The following is a 19,281-nucleotide window of genomic DNA, read 5'->3' on the forward strand; positions in this document are numbered from 1 at the left end:
TTCGGAAGTCACTGACCCCTGAACCCTTGTCCCGGTGTCTCCCCTCGTCCGCTTGTCTCCCCCTCGTCCTCACTTTCTCCGCTCATCCCGCTGATTCCCTTCACCCCCCTCCCTCCCCACCCGCTGGGCCAGGTGTGCGGAGTGACGAGGGACGTGCCGTGCGCGGAGAGCGCGTGCGGCGGCGTCGGCTGCAGGGACGAGGACGGCCGCCCGCACTGCGGGGGCATGAACTGCGGCGGCGTCGCCACCGTGGCCTCCAACGCCCTCGAGCGCTCCACCATCGCCGACCGCGAGATGCAGAAGGCCCTGGGGGACCTCGACAAGCTGCACCAGCAGGTGCGGGCGTGCGAACGCGTTGCCCCCTGCTAGAGGCGGCCGGGGCAGCGCCGGAGGTCCGAGCGCTGAGCTGCCACCGCTGAGATTCGGTGGCGGTGTATCGGCGATTCGCCGACTCTCAGACGAAGTCTGGGCCTGTTCGGGCGTGTAGCTCCTACGGCTTGCCTTGTCGAAAATATATTCGAAGCAAAACCCGACAGACAATGCATGGGTTCACCCAAGGGCATGCCCATGAACAACCTGATGCTCGCGGATCATCACCCTCGATGCAGACAAACAGCCAGGCCTCCTGGCTAGGCTGGGCGATGGGTCGGGTCACACCTGGAGGAACATTCGATATGAACCAATGATAGCTATTAGTATTAATCAGCTGTTGATAAGAACGTAAGAGAGGGCCATACGAAACCAGAGGCATATTTGGATGGAGTTACTCCCTTCTGGAGTAACTATGCTGACAATGATCCTCGTGATAGACTCGGCGAGGATTTCCTGGATATTTAAAGGACCTTAATGGCGGAAACAATTGTGCTCCTGTATGTCTCTGCAGGTCATGGACGTGAAGAGCAGGGCAGGAAAGGCCAAGGAGGAGGCTCAGGGCACCCTGCAGAGAGCCAACGGCACCCGCGCGCAGGTGGAGGGCGCGGTGCAGGGCCTGCGGGAGCTCATCAAGCAGATCAAGGAGTTCCTCACGGGTAATGCGGATTGGTCGAGGCCCGGGTCCCTGTGGGAAGCGCTGAACCTCCATAGTTGGGGTTGCATGGACGCGATCGTACTGCGGCTTATCTTTACTTTTTGCGTGAGAGAGACAGTCGCCTTCCCGCGGCCCACCCTGTTACGAGTTTTCGTGTTACCGTAACCGCTACGAATACCGCCGTCTAGGCCAAATGGATGTTGTTTTACTTGAATCCGGATACGATCGGTAGAGTTTAAGTTGACGGAGCTGTATCCGACAGGTTTGCACACTAGGGGGCCTCGGCTGACAGGGTAGCGGATATGAAAAACTATGCACAATCATCTCCAACACTGTGGCCTTGAAAGGAAGAATAAATAAGTGACATTTTGGGCAATGGCCTCTCATTCATATTGCATACACAATTATGATCATATCACAAAACATATTTTGCCATTGCCTGAAACGATGCCTATTATATTTTGTTCTTGTAAGGCCTCGACTCTTTGTTAATTGTGCTCGTGCCCGACTGCCAACGCAGAGGCAACATCACCAGTTCATTTGTTACATTGGAAAGAATTGGAGTTCGGTGCAATGCAACACGAAGAGAGTTGGATTTATGTAGCATCCAATTGCAACGTTTTATAGATGGTGCAAACGAGGCTTAAGGAAATATGTAACGCTATGTGCTTCACGAATGTCAAAAGTTACGCCTTCAGAGTGACCATAAAACTGTCAACTCATTGGGATACCGGCCCAGCGTTCGCTCCGTTAATTCCTTGGCGATGCAGCCTCCCGGTTTAATGACGCCCATTTCCGTGAGAGCGAGTTTCATACTGACAGTGTCCCTACTTTACAGCCACTCAGTCACCCACCGCGAGACCGCAACGTGCCAGACACGACGAGTTGCGGCTGGCACATTGCCTCAAATGAGTACCTGGTGTGGTGTGTAAATATCGCCACTGGGGGAGACAAAGGCGGTCGGGCGTGGTGCTGGCCACCCACCCCCTCGTGTGCCTTGCCGGCCTTCATAGGTGCTCGCTAACCGAACTTGCCCTAACAGTCTGTCAAGGCTATACGGGGGATCTTTGTCTTTGTGCGTGCGACAGAGGAGGGCGCGAGCCCCGACAGCATTGAGCTGGTGGCAGAGCGGGTGCTGCGTCTCGGCGTGCCGGCATCGCCGCAGCAGATCGGCCGCCTCGCTGACGAGATCAAGGAGCGCGTGAGCAGCCTGGCCAACGTCGACGCCATCCTGGCCCGCACGGCGGGCAGCATCAACGAGGCCGAGCGCCTCCTGCAGGACGCCAAGAGGGCCAAGTACGCGGGGCGCGACCGCCGGTTACTCTTGTCAACGCCGCTGGGAGCTAGAACTAGAGCGCCGGCAACGCCACCGAGGTCGTCATCGCCACTGTCACTACCGCCATCATCACCAGCAGCAGCAGCGCTGTAACTGCCACTGCTGCCACCGTCACCACAATCAACGCCACCGCTGTCGCCAACGATAGTGTCACTATTACCACCAACATTGCTACTGTTGCTGCTACCACTTTTACTACCACTGTCACCATCATTACCACCATCACCACCACTATCAACATCACTACCTCTGCCACCACAGTCTCCTTTTGGGGAGTTGCTAATTTTTCCTGCCTGTAGCCCAGAGGAAAAGGTGGAAATTCTACATACCTATGATGGGGGATGAGTCATTCAGAAGACAACAATTCCTGCATGTCTACAGAGTAGTTCTGATTTTATCAACCCGGGAGACATGAAGGGTTGGAGAGTCTGCAGCCTTACAAGTAGCACATACCACGTAATGATGATGATGATAATAAGAAAAACCCTTGCATTTTAGGCCAAGCTTGAACGTTTACGCCTCTCAGACTTCTCGTGTCTACGGGAGTGAGCATCATTTTATTGAATATACATCTTTAGCTAATTTCACAACGATTCTTAAATCAGCCCGATGCCCCGAGCCTCTCCGACCTGTGGGTTTGTAGCTGCATTTGCACTGCCTGGGCGCTTGATCGCGAGACCAACTTGCACCACGTTCCGCTCTGTCGCAGGGCACGCGCCGAAAACGCCAAGAGCGCCGCAGAGACGGTGCGCAAGGCGCTGGCGGGGGCCAGGGAGGCGCAGGCCGGGGCGGAGGTCGCCATCCAGCAGGCCCGGGCCGACCTGCACGACACGCAGGACACGCTGGCCTCGGTAGGTGCCGATGTCCCCCGTGGGGTTTTTTTTCCTCGTCCGTCGTTAACGTCCCGGGGGACCTGTCTGGATCTCCAGCTGCTTGCGAGATGTGGCCGGCCGTGGAGGGGAAGGGCAAAGGAACCCTCCGGAGAGGCCGTCTCGAGTTGCCTCTGGTTAGAGACCTTCCTGGCCAGCACTGGCGTGAGAGGGACATTTCAGGGCTCCACGAAATTTCAGGGGCAACCACGGTGGACAGATGTTTATTGCTTCCTCGCCTGGTATACAGGAGGTCGTGGGTTCGAGCCCGACCCCGAAGCCTGCTGTATATTTGGAGTTTTTCCCTCCACGTTTAGAAACATGCATTTAGAGTATTAGGCTGCTCAAAATTTCCACGTGATAAGTCGTTTCGTTGAGCTATCATTCGTGGCCAGGTCGCTTCTGAAAAAGAGCTTATAGAGTTTAGTTTATAGATCAGTCGTATAAATGAGTGCGCCACAGTACATTGGGAGGTTGCGTGCGATGGAGTAAAGTGTCGGTACTCCCTCCTCTTGCTCAGTGTAGGGTCAAATACCCTCCAGAGGGGCTCTCTAGGGCTTCCTTGTAGAAGAGACAATTCCGTCAGCAATTGTCTCGAGTAACACATCACAGGCCTGCAACTTCAACTCTCCAGGCCGCCGACCTGGAAGAACATTTTCGCACCCGGCGCATCACATCCAGGATACTTCTCTCTGGCCGTGCTACCAATGCAGCATATCTCGAGGCAGGGACCCCCCTCCCCGCTCCACCCCCCCCCGCTTCCCCCCCCCCCCGCTTCTCCCCCCCCCGCTCCCCCCCCCCGCTCCCCCCCCCCGCTCCCCCCCCCTGCTTCCCCCCCCTGCTTCCCTCCCCCTTCCCCCCCGCTTCCCCCCCTTACCCCCCCCGTTTCTCCCCCCCCTTCCCCCCCCCGCTTCCCCCCCCTGCTCCCCGCTCCCCCCCCCCGTTTCCCCCCCTGTTTCCCTCCCCCTTCCCCTCCCGCTTACCCCCCCTTACCCCCCCGCATCCCCCCCCCCGCTTCTCTCCCCCCGTTCCCCCCCCCCCCGCTTCCCCCCGGCGGCAGCCACCCCTTTGCATCACGAGGTGGACACTGCAACGGGCCAGCAGTTGGGCGTCAGTCTGCCAGCGAGGGGGGGGGGGGGGCGACGTTGCCAAGCGACTCCCCATTGAAGCACTCTGACGAGTCATCCGTCAAGTCCGGCTCAAACGCGCACCGCGGTTGCTGTGGCTTGCAAATGACCCACGGATTTCTCAGTGAGGTAATGAACCCTGCCCCCCCTCCCCCGCCCCATCGTCTTCGCGTAGCGATCAGCGCTACGCAGCGTTTCGAACCCAGCGACACGAGTTCGATTCCCGCTCACGGCCAATACCGCTGACGATTATCGTAACCGTTCCTGGGCTTCCCGTAGGTCGACTCAGCCGCAAATCAGTACCTGGTGCGATGCGTAAACATCGCCACCGGGGAGACAAACGCGGCCGGGCGTGGTGCTAACCACCCCCCCCCCCCCCACCACCTTCACCTGCCGTGCCGCACTTGCCCTAACAGTCTGTTAAGGCTATACGGGGGTTCTTTGTGATCGCCCCCCCCCCCTCCGCCCCCCTCCGCAGACCGAGTCGGAGACGGCGGCCGCTGGGCAGCGGCTGCAGGACGCGACGGCGCGCCTGCTGAGCCTCGAGCGCGACGTCGACGCCCTCAAGATGAAGACGGCGGCCAACAGCCTCGCGGCGGGCAAGGCCGACAAAGCGGCCGGCCTGGCCAAGCAGCGGGCCGACGAGGCCAAGCAGGTCAGGGGCCCGCGGTGCCGCCGAGACTGGCACGAGATGCTTTGTGGGGGAGGAGTGGGGGCGGATTAATAACCTCTTTGTGCCGATATGTGTCCTCTCTCTGTGTGTCCTTGTGATGTCTGTCTGCTTGTATGTCTGTCTATAGTTTTCTAGTTAGATTTTTGTTGCTATTTCTTTTATGCCTGATGATGATTGCTTGTGTTGCAATCGAGACGTTGTAATATGCTATTATTTAATTTATTATTTTATTTTTAGACGTGACTTAACCGAAAGAACCAAGGAATAATTCCTGCAGTCACGAAAGCTCCAAAATTAAGATCGGATTAATAACCGTTCGAGTGAAATCTATTTCGACTGGGTCTGTCCATCTGGCCCGGTGATTGTGGTAGCATTTCTTCTGTAGCATTGCCGATTTCCCAAAGCAGAGTTAGTGCCCCGTTTAACGGCCGTAATTGGCGTCACGTTGTTTGTTTTTATGCCCGTGACCAAGTCACCAGGAATGACAAACCCACCTTGTCACGTCTCGGAAGCTAAGCAACGCTGAGCCTGGATAGTGCCTTGACAGTGGCTGGATACGGGGTCACGTGGTGGGCAGCGCAGCAAAATCCATTGTTGTACTGTATTCTCGACGTCTATGTTCCCGGCATGTTCACAACCCGCACTGACCCGTGGGGTTGAAGCAAGTATCTTGAAACAACCCAAACGGTTGACACTGCGTGTGGAGCAGAGGTCGCAAACGGGTTTTGATTCCTTACCCGTACCCGTACCCGGCCGCACCAGGGTCGAAAATGGGTACCCATACCCGTACCCAGACGGGTACGGGTAGCCGGGTATCGGGTACGGTACGGGTATCGGGTACCCGGTTGCGACCTCTGCGTGTGGAGGCCTTCACGCAGCAGTGGATTGACATCGGGCGGCTTGCACCATCGCATTATTACTTGTGAAAAGGTTGCCGATTGGGAATCCAGTAATGATTAAACAGGTGTGTGGGGCGCAGAGAACATGGCCTTCAGTCATCCATGCACGTGGGGAGGGGGGGGGGGGTCCGAACGTGACGCAAGAAGAACAAACGTTCAACGACGTTTGTTAATGATGCGGAGAGTACAGCGTGAGCGGGGAATATACTCATCCGTTCCCCGGTCTCCCCTCCGGGAATTTATCATCGCGAACAAAGCGTGCAGATATATGCTTGCAATTACAATTCTAACGCGACACCGGTTACGAATGCCGCGCTGCGCATGGAGCAATCTCGGTATTGTTTTAGTGCTGGCTCGGCACAACACTTCCTCCACCTAGACGTAATGGACACTTGTAATACAAAGCCCTCGTCCAGTGCTGGATGAAGGTGAAGGGCTCCTCATGCCGTGTCGATCATGGGGGCTGTTGTTAGAGGACGCCGTATATGTGCTGTAACCATGACGGAGGAACTGATGTTCAGGTTCCAGTCAAAGTTTGCGAGCTCTTTGTTAATCTGTGCTTCAACTTGTAGACATGTCATAACTGATTCTAGATTTGAAGCTTTCGTGACTGCAAGGATATATCTTGATACAGATATTTTGCTGTGACGGTTTCACCTGAAGACGGAGGCTTGTGTTGCCTCCGAAACGTCGTGATTTTTATTCTTTTATTTTTATTAATTTTAATTTCATTTTTTACCTACGTGACTTTACCGAAAAAACTTAGAGTATGTAATAACTGGCTTTATTCGTGTATTTTTTGTATTGCTGCACTTGGTATGATGCGAGCGTTATTTTAATGCACTGCCCCATTGTCAATCCACTGCTGGATCACCGCCTACCCAATCATTGCTGTTTTACCTCACTTAGACACGCAGGTCAGTGTTGGTGAGCGAAAGGAGGGCTCCAGAACCAGTTCAGACATCACTCACCCAAGTGATGTTAGAAGTGGCTTGGGATTTAACTTCAGGGTCACCGCGCGCACAGCGCAGTGCGCACACCGCTTCACCACCGCTCTCTTCCCCTCGATTTAATAAACTCGGCGTGTGACACGGCTCCACGTGGTGCTGTCCGCACTGACCTCTCGCGTGCCATGCTGGATACTTATAAAGGTTGCGCTCATTACGCACAAAGCGCTTGCCACGTGTGAACCACAATACCTGGCTGACCTCATGAAGGAGCATAAACCATCACGCAAGCTCCGGTCATCTTCGCAGCGGCTTTTGGCTAACCGTCGCGTGCTTTCAGATGCGCTTCTTGCGGTCGTCTGGAACGCTCTTCCTTCTGATATTAGGAAGCCACTGGAGCTGTATACTTCTAAACAATCTATTGTTAACTCATTTATTTAGAACTGCCTTTTGTGCTTAGTTGGTTGTCCTCCTCCCCGCTCCGTACCTCCGATTAGCACGGTTGTCTACGCCCGGTGCAAAAGAAGCTCAACGCACACCACCACACGGACATATCGTAGGCGCTGACGGCGCTCGCCACGACGAGTTGACGCGAGCCTCGATTCCCCCGGCCGTCCTCCGCAGATGCACGACGGGGAGCTGCGGGACCGCTTCCGGGCGCTGCAGGATCTCTTCGGGAAGAAGGGGCGCGGGGCGGAGGAGGCGCGGCGTCGCGTCGAGCAGCTCCGGGAGCAGGCGCGGGCCGTGCTGGCCGGAGCGCAGGCCCGCTTGGCGCGCCTCGCCGGTAACCCCCCCCCCCCCCCCCATTCGCGGTCGCGATCATCATCGTCGAACTGTCTCGCGGCACAGAGCAGACGTTGAATGCGGGACTTGTCATCGAACGCGCTCGGCGCTGCGGATTGCACCCCGCACGCTGTCGGACGCACTGACCAGTGGCCACCTTCCAATGTAGCAACGATGCTCAAAACACACTGACCCAGTCGTTGTCGTCATCATCAGCCATGATCTATCCACTGCTGGTTGATGGTCTCTTCAAATCATCACGCTCTCTCATATTGCAACACACCAATCCATGGAGCTCCCGCACACAGGGAGATTTCATCGCTCCATCTCTGCGGTGGACGCCCTCGCGGGCACATTCCCTCCCTTGGCTGCACCTGTCTGCAAACTTTTTTTGCGCACTTTTCAACTTACTTTTGTGCCATTTTCTTTACTATTTTCCATACTTATCATTCGTATATCAGCAAAGGTAATATACACTGATTTAAGACGTTCGCTCTTTTAGGCCCACAATTAGTTTTACTTAAACGAAAATGTTTGCCTTTGTCCACAGTTGTATTCCAATTTTTCTGTCGGTGCCAGGCCATGAGACGGAATTTCCATCCGGATCTCTCTCAGCGCAGCCCTCCGTGTTTATAGAATGGTCCATTGAAGAACTACTCCTGAGATGTGTTCGTGACCTCTGTCACAATAGGGGGCAGCACTTTCCCACGTATACCTGCTCGAAACGTTTAACGTTTGTCAATACCTTTGGAAATGCAGAACAAAATGTAATGTTTTATTCGTGAAGTATTTGATACCGGGCAGAGACCATCACCTCGCTGCAACTTGAGAACCCAGGTTCAATCAATCACAGTCGATTGCCCAGATTCGAGCACAGGATATTGGGGGTTCATTGAGTGCAAACTCCAACGTTGTTTGTAGAATCGTCCGACTTAGAGTTCATGGAGGTAACTCAAAAGTGGTCACGGTGTTTGCTCTAATTAGGCAGTTTGCAAGCCACTGTGGTATCTGAAGAGCAGGCTTTCGCAATAAACCGAACCCTATGAGGCCACGTGTTTATGGGGCTTGATTTTTTCCCCCCAGCTTGTAAACCGCTGAGACGGTGAACTGGCAGGCCACACTTTGCCGTGTAGGCACGCTGAGGGCATTTATTAGTCTCCTGTGAGTGCCTGCCCACTTTTTCTGTCGGTTAATTTGACAATCAAACAGCTGATCACAAGGTCGAAACAGTCATGCGTTTCTAGGGCACCTTGAGTGTGCTGTGTAACGATTATGGAGCAACCATCATGTAAAGCATCCATTGTTTCCAAAGCTTTGAAAGTTTAGTTAGCGTAAATGTTATATGTGAACAGTAGCCACTGGCTCTGTTTGCGCTTGTTTTGTTAGTGACTTCGCTCGGCATGGGTTAGGCTCCAGTTATTTTTGTTTACTGCCCTTTGTCAATCCACTGTTGGATGAAGGCCTCCCCCACGCAATGTGTGCCTTGCGGAGAGTGGTTTGGCCATGCTTCACCAACTTGGTCCATATGGGTTGGTGAAGGTTGGTATCCGAGTCGGTTGAGATATCACTTGCCAATGACGATAGCTGTTGGCTGGGTTCATAGCACAATGTGCTTGCTTAACCACTGCTCCACCAACTCCACTTCTCGACTAGCATAGATGATTTTTCTACCTACTTGACTTTACCAAAAGAACCAAAGAGTATGGATTCCTGCAGTCACGAAAGCTTCAAATCAAGATATATTACACAATTATCAGTTTTGTAAGTAATGATTCATTGACATGATTGAATCAGATGGGTTGATAATTATTAACTGTTGATGATTTAGACAAATGACACACATTACTGTTAAATGTAGGCGAATGTTTCAAACAAAAACTGAGAGAATGTAAACGGCATGGTAACAAGTAAAACAATAATAATGACTCTATGCTTTGAATCAAAGTGCAATCTGGAATCGTGACACTTCGACAAATCACTGTGAGTAGGGGGGGGGGTGAATCATTGCACAATTGATGTTTGAGGCTGGATTAAACGCTCACCGTGCATTTCACACCTTCTGCACCCTAAGTGGAAATATTTAGCCCCGAGGATTATAATCCACGGGTTTTGATAGAGTCACGCTCGAGGAGCGATATCGTTGTTGCAACAGGCGTGACAACAACAACAACAATAATGATGCAGCTTGTACCGCGCACAAATTTCGCAAACGGTCTAAAGCTTGAGTGTGCCTGGGCCCAACGTTCAGCGTTGTCGTGATTTTTAGCAGGTGACGACGTTACTTTGGTGGTGGTAACAACAAAAAAAACCCATCCTCGTAAGCAATGGCTGAATAAGCGGTACGTGACAGAGTGCAGGTAAGTGCATGCGAAGGCAAAGTTAAGACTTTATGATTTAAGAGTCCAAGGGTCGCCAATAACGCGCAGGGTCACCTCTGATTCGCGGGGGAGGGGGAGGAGGAGACTGCAATTCTCCCAGCTAGCCTGCTCCACCGGTTCTAGTACACATGAGCAGAATTCCATTCTCAGTCACCGCACCTACCTCAATGATGGATTGGCCACGTGTCGAAAATAAACTAAGAAATCACAATTAGAAGGGATATGGAGATGACTCAACGGTGGAGGACAGAAGGCGTTTGCAAGGATGCAGTGGGACGAGAAGTGAGGACACTTTATTAACTGGAGATAGAAAATCCATACACGGAGCAGTTGCCCCCATGTCATAATTCGACTGTTAGCTTAGAAGAAGAAGGCTGTGAGGTGAGTGGGTTTATTTCGTGAACCAGGTAACTGGGACTTGGGCCTAGTTATCTTACCAACCTCACCAAACCGAGCCCAACATCAAATCTGTAGCGGCCCGCTTTCTCAATATCTCTTGGGCTGCCCCCAATACCAATGGCGATGTCACAAGATCAACGCGGGTAAGACGCGCCCGTCGGTGGGTTTCCTCACTTAATTTGTGCACCTTTTTTGGGGGGATGAAAACCGACAGAAAATTCCAGTCAATAATCGAGTTCGGCCAAGAACGTGGTGTTATGTTTTTGTTCCCCCACGAAAGGGAGGGAGGGGCTGAGCCCAACAGAGCTGCGGCAACATCATGAAGTGTGGAGACACGGATCCGTGCTCTCCTGCTGGTACTGGAATGTAAATGGGCCTTTGCTGGACCATCGAGCCTGCCTTACAGTGATCATAGGAATGCAGCCCTTAGTCTGGGTAGGGCGATGAAGCAGGAGAGGCTAAGCCTGCAGACCCTGGATGGGGGGGGGGGAATCATGAAATATGGGGAGACATACTCCTTTGGTGATCCTGGAATAAAAACAGGCCTTACCTGGGCCCCGGAGTCTGGCTCGTAGTGGTAACGGGGGAACTATCATTAGTCTGGCTTTCTGTGCTTAGGGCTATTAATACTGAGATCGGGGTTCCGCCTCTTAAGTACACCGACGCACCCACAGCGGTCTCTTAAGTACAAGTACAAGAGTCATTTCATGAGAATAAAAATATCTGGCAATATCAGAAGTGGGGGGAGGGGGGAACCACATGTAAATGCATTGTCTTGAGTAATTGTTATATTGTTATGCAACAGACCAAAACTTCGACTTTTAATTTCTTGGGGAAACTTCCAAATTTCTCAGGACAATGTCCTCAAAAATAGGACGTTGTCCTGAGAAATCGTGATTCTTAAGAGGCACCACGGTCGCGAGATATTAACTACCTCACCTGGTATGCTGGAGGTCGTGGGTTCGGTCCCGACCCTGACACCTGTATACTTGGAGTATGCATGTTCTCCCCGTGGTTGCGTGGATCTTTTTTCGGGTCCTCCGGGTTTCCCCTCCACATTTAGAAGCATGCATTTGAAGTATTTGACAGCTATAAATGTCCACGTGATGATAAGCCACTTCGTTGAGCTATCAGTTGTGGCCAGGTCGCTTCTGAAAAAAAAAACTATATAGCTCAGTGGGCCTTACCTGGCAAAAAAAAAAAGCTCAGTTTTTAAGATGTCTAAGGGTAGCCGTGGTTTCTCGCCCCCATGTGTTTGCAGAGCTGGAAGTGGCCTACGATAGGAACGCGGTGGAGCTGGAGCGCAAGGCGCACAGGCTGCGCGGTCTCGAGGACAAGCTGCGCGGGATCGTCTATGCCATCAACAAGCAAATCAACGTGTACAACACCTGCCAGTAGCGGGGGCTGGTGGGGGGGGGGGGGCAGAGACCTCTGCCGTTGCGCGCGGCTTTGGTCAGCTGAGCAGCCCACAGGCCCTCCCAGCTGTGCCGGGGCACAGAGGGATGAAGCTGAACGTGCCACTCCCTGGTCGGGGTCGTTGTATAGGCTGCCTTTGCGTGCGTCGATTCGGGTTAAGCTGTCCGTTGCGGCCATGGCACACTCGGGCACTTTTGGGGCAATTGTCGCCGGCAGTCGTCACTGGAATTTAGTTTACTTTGAGAAATCATGGCGAATGGTTGATCAACCAGCGATTGGTTGATCAGCAATCGTTGTTCTGCAGGGCACACGACCTTGTGAACTCTGTGGTGTTATCGAAAGTTGACATCCCAGTCGTCTAGTGGGAGGAGCAGCAATCGGTTTTGACCAGATTTGGGCAATTGCTTTTTTTTACAATAAAAAATCCAACAAGCAGACAAATTCCATCAAGAATCGCTCAATTATTGCCCACGCCTATCATGACCTTTAGACACCACAGCCACAAAGAGAAGCAACCCCGACAGTAACTGACATACGTGGGCTCCTGCAATGGATAAACGCCCACGAATGGCTAATTTGCGCAGAGGGCTTCTGTGAATGATAATATACGTCACAGTACGGGGTCTCGCCACCAACGTGTCACCCATTAAAAACCCTCATGAAAGTAAGTGCATCAATTATGGCGTTTTTTTTGGTCCTTTTATTGGGAGACCTAAAGTTTTTACAGCGTGCCATGCGTCGATTACAAACGATGCCGTGCGGGGGAAGGGTGGGGGGGGGCTTGGGAATCGACGTTTGGCCGTGAAGGTGCGGTCAGAGAAGCTCCAGACGCTTCTGCTGGGTTCTGATTGTGGTGGCGGTCAGACTCCAATCGTTCATGAGCACGTTGATCCCCATTGAATCAGCCACTCATGAATGTTTTGATTTTTGCCATGCATTGTCTGACCCGTGGTTTGTTATAGCCAAGTACCCCGTAAAAAATATTTGCAATTTTTTGGAAAATGAAATACAAACCCTGGAGGTAAAAGAATAACATATATGTAACATTTTCCAAAAAAAACGTTTTTTTTTATGAATTGCTTTTGTTGAACATTCTTTCGCATTCACCTTCAGCAGACACACCTCTCCTTTTCAATGTGGCCTTTACCCGCTTCCCATACAAACTCACCTGTGTGTACCTGTACACTCGTGCAAACACACACACATACGCAACACTGCCGGTCACTTCTTACAACTTCTTACCAAGTGTACTTTACACCGAGTGCTATGCATGTGTTTATTTTTTAACCGGAGGCAGATTGGTAGTACGCTAAACTACCGGACATGTAGCGATGCTTCGATTCGCCGATTAAAAATCTATTATTACACCCGTCATGCACGCGTTGACTTGGGCGCGGAAGAGTGGATGACATATGGTGTATGCTAACGATACGCTACACTTACCGTTTCGCGCAGATGTTGCACACTCGAAATGAAGGACGTGGGCAGGTGCTCCAAATCAAGGGCAAACACATTTATTGTGGTTAATATTAATATTGTGAAGAACAGCACCGTCACTCTGTAAAATGCAACAGCACGTGTTACACGCAGCAATTATTCCGAGTCGCCATTAACCACGTGACTGGTTTACACGTGCGGTTATTCATTAACCCTGCCAGCCACCTACAGGCCCAACTCAGTCATCACATGCTGCTGTACACACGTGCATTGATGCACTGCACAGCACATCAGGACTTTCACAGAACCACACTTTACTCCCTTGTTGCACAAGGATATAATTAAAAGAGTGATCCATTCCTAATGTGTCACATAGAGACCGACAGCAAACGAATAAAAGAAACAATACGACACGAGATGGCAAAAGTAAAGGTGCAACCCTGCAAGTGACTTGCTCATGCCACTGATGGTGGAAGGCCCTCCGCTAGGATAGCGTTCTAGAGAGCTCCTCGAGAGACGGGTAATTTGGTCTACTTTTCCACGCCGCAGACGGAACAAAAAATACTTTTTGTTGCACTACTTGTGCCCTTGAATCGTGACAAATCATTGCGCCTCTGCATGGTTGGAGAGGTCCATCGTAACATGCCAAATAGCATGGGGCGTTAACCCTTGTATCGCTATGATTACGATCGCAATGGCTTTTTTTTACCTTTGAGACTGAACATCAGGACGTGGCATCCGCACGCATTGCCCCTCCCCCATGACCCACATAGTGTAAAATGTGACCACCAATACGGTACCGATGGTGAAGCCAGTCAACGGCCGCAACATTGCTCGCCGGGGCTGTTGAGGTTAGCTGCTGCCTCGCGCTGTTCCAATGCCGTTTGACCACAAGCCAGAGCTCGCAACCGGGTACCCGATACCCGTACCCTACCCGATACCCAGCTACCCGTACCCGGCCGGGTACCCGTACCCGGCCGGGTACGGGTACCCGTTTGCGACCCTGGTGCGGCGGGGTACGGGTACGGGTAGGCCGTGAGTCACTGGTGAGTCCGTTTGTCACTCATTTCCCAACGTCTTGTCTCTTCTCACAATTCAAGTTCCTAGAATCAACCCACCCGCACCTGCAACATGGCTTCATCCCAGAGGTCGCAATCAGGTACCCGAGACCCGTACCCTACCCGGCCAGGTACGGGTAAGGAATCAAAACCCGTTTGCGACCTCTGCCACAAGCCACGAGTATACCCACCCTGACTGACTCTACCGCTGGAGTGATGGAGGGCCTTGACCGCTGTGGGTGCGTCGGTGTCCAAATATCTCTAGCAAACATTTTTTGGAGCGGTCACTTAAAGGAGTCAACACCCGCAGCATTTTTGACAAAACTATCGGGTTATGTGTGAGCCTGCGTTTGTCTCGTCCCTTCAGCAAGGTTGAGATAAATGTTGATCGTGCCGACGATGGGACCTTTACGCACACCGCGTGGCGCGGCGGCGCACGATGAGGAAGGCTCGGGTACCGAGTCGGTCGCCAGTAGCTGAACAAAGTGGGTGACGAAATTCGCAGATCCCAAGTGCAGTTTACCCAATTACCACCGTGAAGCATTCGCAAACAGGGCCAATGACGGAGCCAGGATATTCAGGTAGGGGGGGGGGCAACCCCTCCAGCAATGAAAAAACACATTCCTGCGGAGGGAGCTGGTAGGAACGTTGGGTTGCTCGGTCAATGGCCAGGGTCAACGGCGGCGTGGTGTATTCTGCAAATATGCCCGACTGTGAGGGCGGGCACAAGCCGGAGTGAGTAGGTTAAACGTTGAGTTTTATAAGGGCACCACGGGGTGACCAGCCCCTCCCCACCCAGCCCCACCCCTCCCACCCCCCACCCAGCCCCACATTCCCCACCCAGCCCCTCCCTACCCACCCCACCCAGCCCCTCCCCACCCTCCCCATCCAGCCCCTCCCCACCCTCCCCACCCAGCCCCTCCCTCCCCAACCAGCCCCTCCCTGCACGACGGACACAATAATCCCCTGTGGGCTGGTGTAACCAGGAGGTTCCTACCAGTATGATAGGAGTTGTGAGTAAGTAAGGACTTGTCCCTTGCTTTTTATTCGACGCGTGTGCGGCGATGACGCAGCCATCGATCGAGGGTCGAATTCGAACCGCGTGTGATCGGCATCGCGCTCGCTGAAGGTGAATGCCTTCAGGGAAGTCGTGTACTGTATACGCAACTGCGCACAATTCTGAGTCACTTATAACTGCTTTGCCGTTACTTATTGCCAATTATGGACTCAGACTATTGTCCTATCATCTCATAGAGTCCCTGGCACGTAATAATATGCTACACAGTGGCAGTGGGGGTCGCAAAATGCCGATTTATTACTAATAAACCCCAATCATCCCATCGAAATTAGGGATTTCGATCGGATCATTGCCACCCCCCCCCCCCCCCACTGGCTCCCCCAGTGAACAGGACACGGCCAACGTCCGCAGCCTGGCATTTGCTCCTCTTGTAATGTACACACTTCCATTATAAACTAACTTAACACCATACTCTTTGGTTCTTTCGGTAAAGTCACGTAGGTATAAAATGTTATAAATCACGACGTTTCGGGCGCAACAAAAGCGTCCATCATCAGGTGGGAAAGCATGGTCTGCTGCTGAGGCAAGACTGTCTTAAAAGGTAAATTAACACTTTTTTATTTACCAGGTAAGGCTCACCGAGCTAGATAACTTTTTTTTTAGAAGCGATCTGGCCACAAATGACAGCTCAACGAAGTGGCTTATCATCACGTGGAAATATACAGCAGCCAAATACTCTAAACGCACGTTTCGAAATGTGTAGGGAATAACTGGAGGACCCGGAGAAAAATCCACGCCACCATGGCGAGAGAGACAGGCACACTCCAAATATACACGCGCCAGGGTTGAGATCGAACCAACGACCCCCTGCATACCAGGCGAGGTAGTTACTATCTCACCACTGCGACGCCCATTTTGGGATGCTGCAGTTGACATCCTTTTACAGAACCATTAATTAAAGGTAGCCCTGCAGGTGACTCTTGGTTGCGGTTGAGAATGATTACTCCAATGGTAATGCACTTGTAATTGTATAAGCAGTTGGCAGCTTCGGTTCAGCGGCATTATTAAATGGTTATTAAATTGTGCTGTCGGGCAGTACGATGGACAGATATGCACATGCCTCGCCTTCATTTGGTCGCATAACTGAAATTGTCTTCACCCGTGACCATGGTGTTGTCAACATTTTTTTTTGGTAATTATTTAACCGTTTCCAGTCTCTCTGAAAAAAAAAAAAGAAACGTTTTACACCGCGGCCTTCTCGAAGATCAACCCACCATGAGTGCGCACATCTAATCGAAACTCGGAAGCTGAGCCGGGTTAGTACGTGGATGGATGATCACCGAGGCTTGCCAGGTGTTGTAGGTGTTCGTCCACGGTGGATGATCACCGTGGGGTTTCTCCGGATTCTCCAGTTTCCTCCGCATGAGGCCAAACATTCATTAATAGAATTAACCAAACATCCCAATGCATGACAGTCTTGACAAAGAGATAGTAAGGCTTTCCTCTGTAAATAATTGACGTTATTAAGAACTATAATTACATGCTTACCTGTCTGACGGTGAACGCAATCAAAGTTAATTATACACCCATCCAACATAAAATAACAACAAAGCATAGGGCAACAAAATACTAAAAACCGTCACGTAAAACGAGTTTCTGACATTTCCATAAGCTTCAGCATCTGCATGTAAAAAAGATCGGCCTATGCTGGGTACCATTCTTTGAACAAACACCTCCTTCCGAGACAGGTCGTTAATGAATACACCCTTTAATGCCAAGGAAGATGTTCGCCGAGTAAAGTATGAATTGATAAGCGTGAAGAAGCACTTAGGAGATTGTTGAGCACATGTGCTCGCACCGAATTGGCTCCAAGATGCGATCTCCTTCTGCAAAGACTTTAAAAATAGAGAAATAATTGATTTTCTAGACGTAGTTTAATTGCTGTGCAACGGGAACTGAGCTGCAAGACTATGCAGACGGGGGGTGACTAGTGGGTTAGTGCAAAAGCACTCTCGTCTGGCTTTAGTTTCCATGGGTACAAATCCAACTTCAGTTGATGAGGCTTTTCATTAACACGTTGAACAACAATTACACAGGGGCTAGGAATAGCATTCCTGTTGCAGATCAGCGCAAATACCTACTTTAATGTATTGCGTCCAAATTGGATTTTTTCTTTGCAAAGCAATATTTTATTAGAAGTATAAATGCACAGCACACTCCAAGGGCACAACGTGAGAAAGACACGAGCACATAAACATACATTCTGTGAAAGCATAGCCTCATAAGTTCAAGTTATTATCATCTTACAGATGAGAGAGTTCAAAGATCACGCCACATTGGCGCCCATGGTGGCGAGAAGTTTACTGCCTTGCCTGGTATAAAGGGGGTCGTGGATTCGACCCTGGCGCCTGTATGTTTGGAGTTTGGATGTTCTCGAGTATTTGGCTGCTATAAATTTCGCCATGATCAGCCGATTCGTTGAGCCATCATTTGTGACCAGGTCGCTTCTGAAAATGAGCTATGCGGTGTAGTTCAGTGGGTCTTACATGGTTAAATAAAAATAGTCAAGATTAATTTGTGTAACTAGATTGGTGGTGCGATACAGAATGTAATCTTATTGTATAATGCCCTGGTTTTGTTTAAGCTGGCCACTTATGGATCACCCTATAGCCATATACATATATTATTCTTTAACACGTAGGCTTTCACGACCATTATCATCCATAATACAGTTTTTTGGGTTAGATGGCGTAAATATATAAATGTGTCGTTAAACTCTCTGCTTGGTTTAGATATGTGGATGGCACATTGGTGGTCTGGTCACACGGCAAAGATACACTTACCGATTTTTTAAATCATCTCAACTCGCAAAACCCATCCATCCAGTTCGCCATGGAAGTGGAAGCTGACAGAACTCTACCATTTCTGGATATTCTGCTCGGACGGGTTCAAAATGGAAAAATAACACAACGTTTACCGAAAGAAAACGCACACTTACGCATATCTGAATTCAGAGTCACACCATCACCCCGCAAAGAAATCCGCTATCATCAAGACTCTCATTCATCGGGCTAAGAAAGTGTCGGATAGTGATAGTCTGAGAAGTGAAATTAAACATGTTAAAGAAGCGCTGCAATTTAACGGTTGCAATGATGCACAAATCAACAGGGCATTGAATGCCAAACCAAATAAAATAACACGAGCATTGAAACTGCCCAAGTAATTAAAACCATTAAAATACCGTACATTGCGGGAGTAACTGATAAACTAGCCAGATGTTTGGAAAAACAAAACATCCGAGTCAGATTTGACACGGTAATTAAAATACAGAAATTAATATGTGGTACAAAAGATGTATTACTGAAGCTATCAACATAAGGTGTGTACCGGATTAATTATACTTGTGGAAAATGCTATGTTGGGCAAACAGGACGAATGATCGGCACGAGACTAAAAAAACATCAAAGAAATATAAAATTCTCCCAAATGCAACTGTCAGCAGTAGCAGAACACACGTGCCAACAAGGACACTCAATTGATTTTGATAATGTTGAAGTTCTCTCCAAAACAAGTTACTGCTGGCCAAGCCTAATTAGATAATCTATCGAAATTGAAAGAAATAAAAAATAATTGTAACCGTTCGGATAGCTACCGACTTAGTGCAGCTTGGAAGCGAATAATTAAATAAAACATTGTTTAAATGCATGCCTATACAGGGCACCATACTTCAATAGGGATTACCGTTGCTACGGCTATTTTAGTGCACACAATGGACAGGAAGGACAAGATCAATGGGCTCGCATAATGCACATGCATCATGTACGTTGACTCATTAATCCCGCCCCCCTCCCCACTTTGCACAAGAAGAGCGCACAAGTGGCGTCACCACATCTACGCCTCTATATAGGGAACGA

General features: G+C 50.7%; 1 protein-coding gene across 1 annotated transcript in view; it reads left to right on the forward strand.

Moving 5' to 3' along the window:
* LOC144721435 (laminin subunit beta-2-like) overlaps window positions 1-13,221 on the forward strand; it is a 73,822-nt gene extending 60,601 nt beyond the window's left edge. Inside the window, exons 27-33 of the mRNA XM_078599048.1 lie at window positions 133-336; window positions 884-1,028; window positions 2,116-2,323; window positions 3,073-3,214; window positions 4,838-5,014; window positions 7,503-7,662; window positions 11,700-13,221. Coding sequence (XP_078455174.1) covers window positions 133-336; window positions 884-1,028; window positions 2,116-2,323; window positions 3,073-3,214; window positions 4,838-5,014; window positions 7,503-7,662; window positions 11,700-11,836 — 1,173 coding nt within the window. The 3' untranslated portion in view covers window positions 11,837-13,221. The remainder of the gene's footprint in view (window positions 1-132; window positions 337-883; window positions 1,029-2,115; window positions 2,324-3,072; window positions 3,215-4,837; window positions 5,015-7,502; window positions 7,663-11,699) is intronic.
* The last annotated feature ends 6,060 nt before the right edge of the window (window positions 13,222-19,281 follow it).

The sequence above is a fragment of the Lampetra planeri genome, chromosome 11 (assembly GCF_965212315.1).
Source record: "Lampetra planeri chromosome 11, kcLamPlan1.2.h2, whole genome shotgun sequence".
Classification (NCBI taxonomy): Eukaryota; Metazoa; Chordata; class Hyperoartia; order Petromyzontiformes; family Petromyzontidae; genus Lampetra; species Lampetra planeri.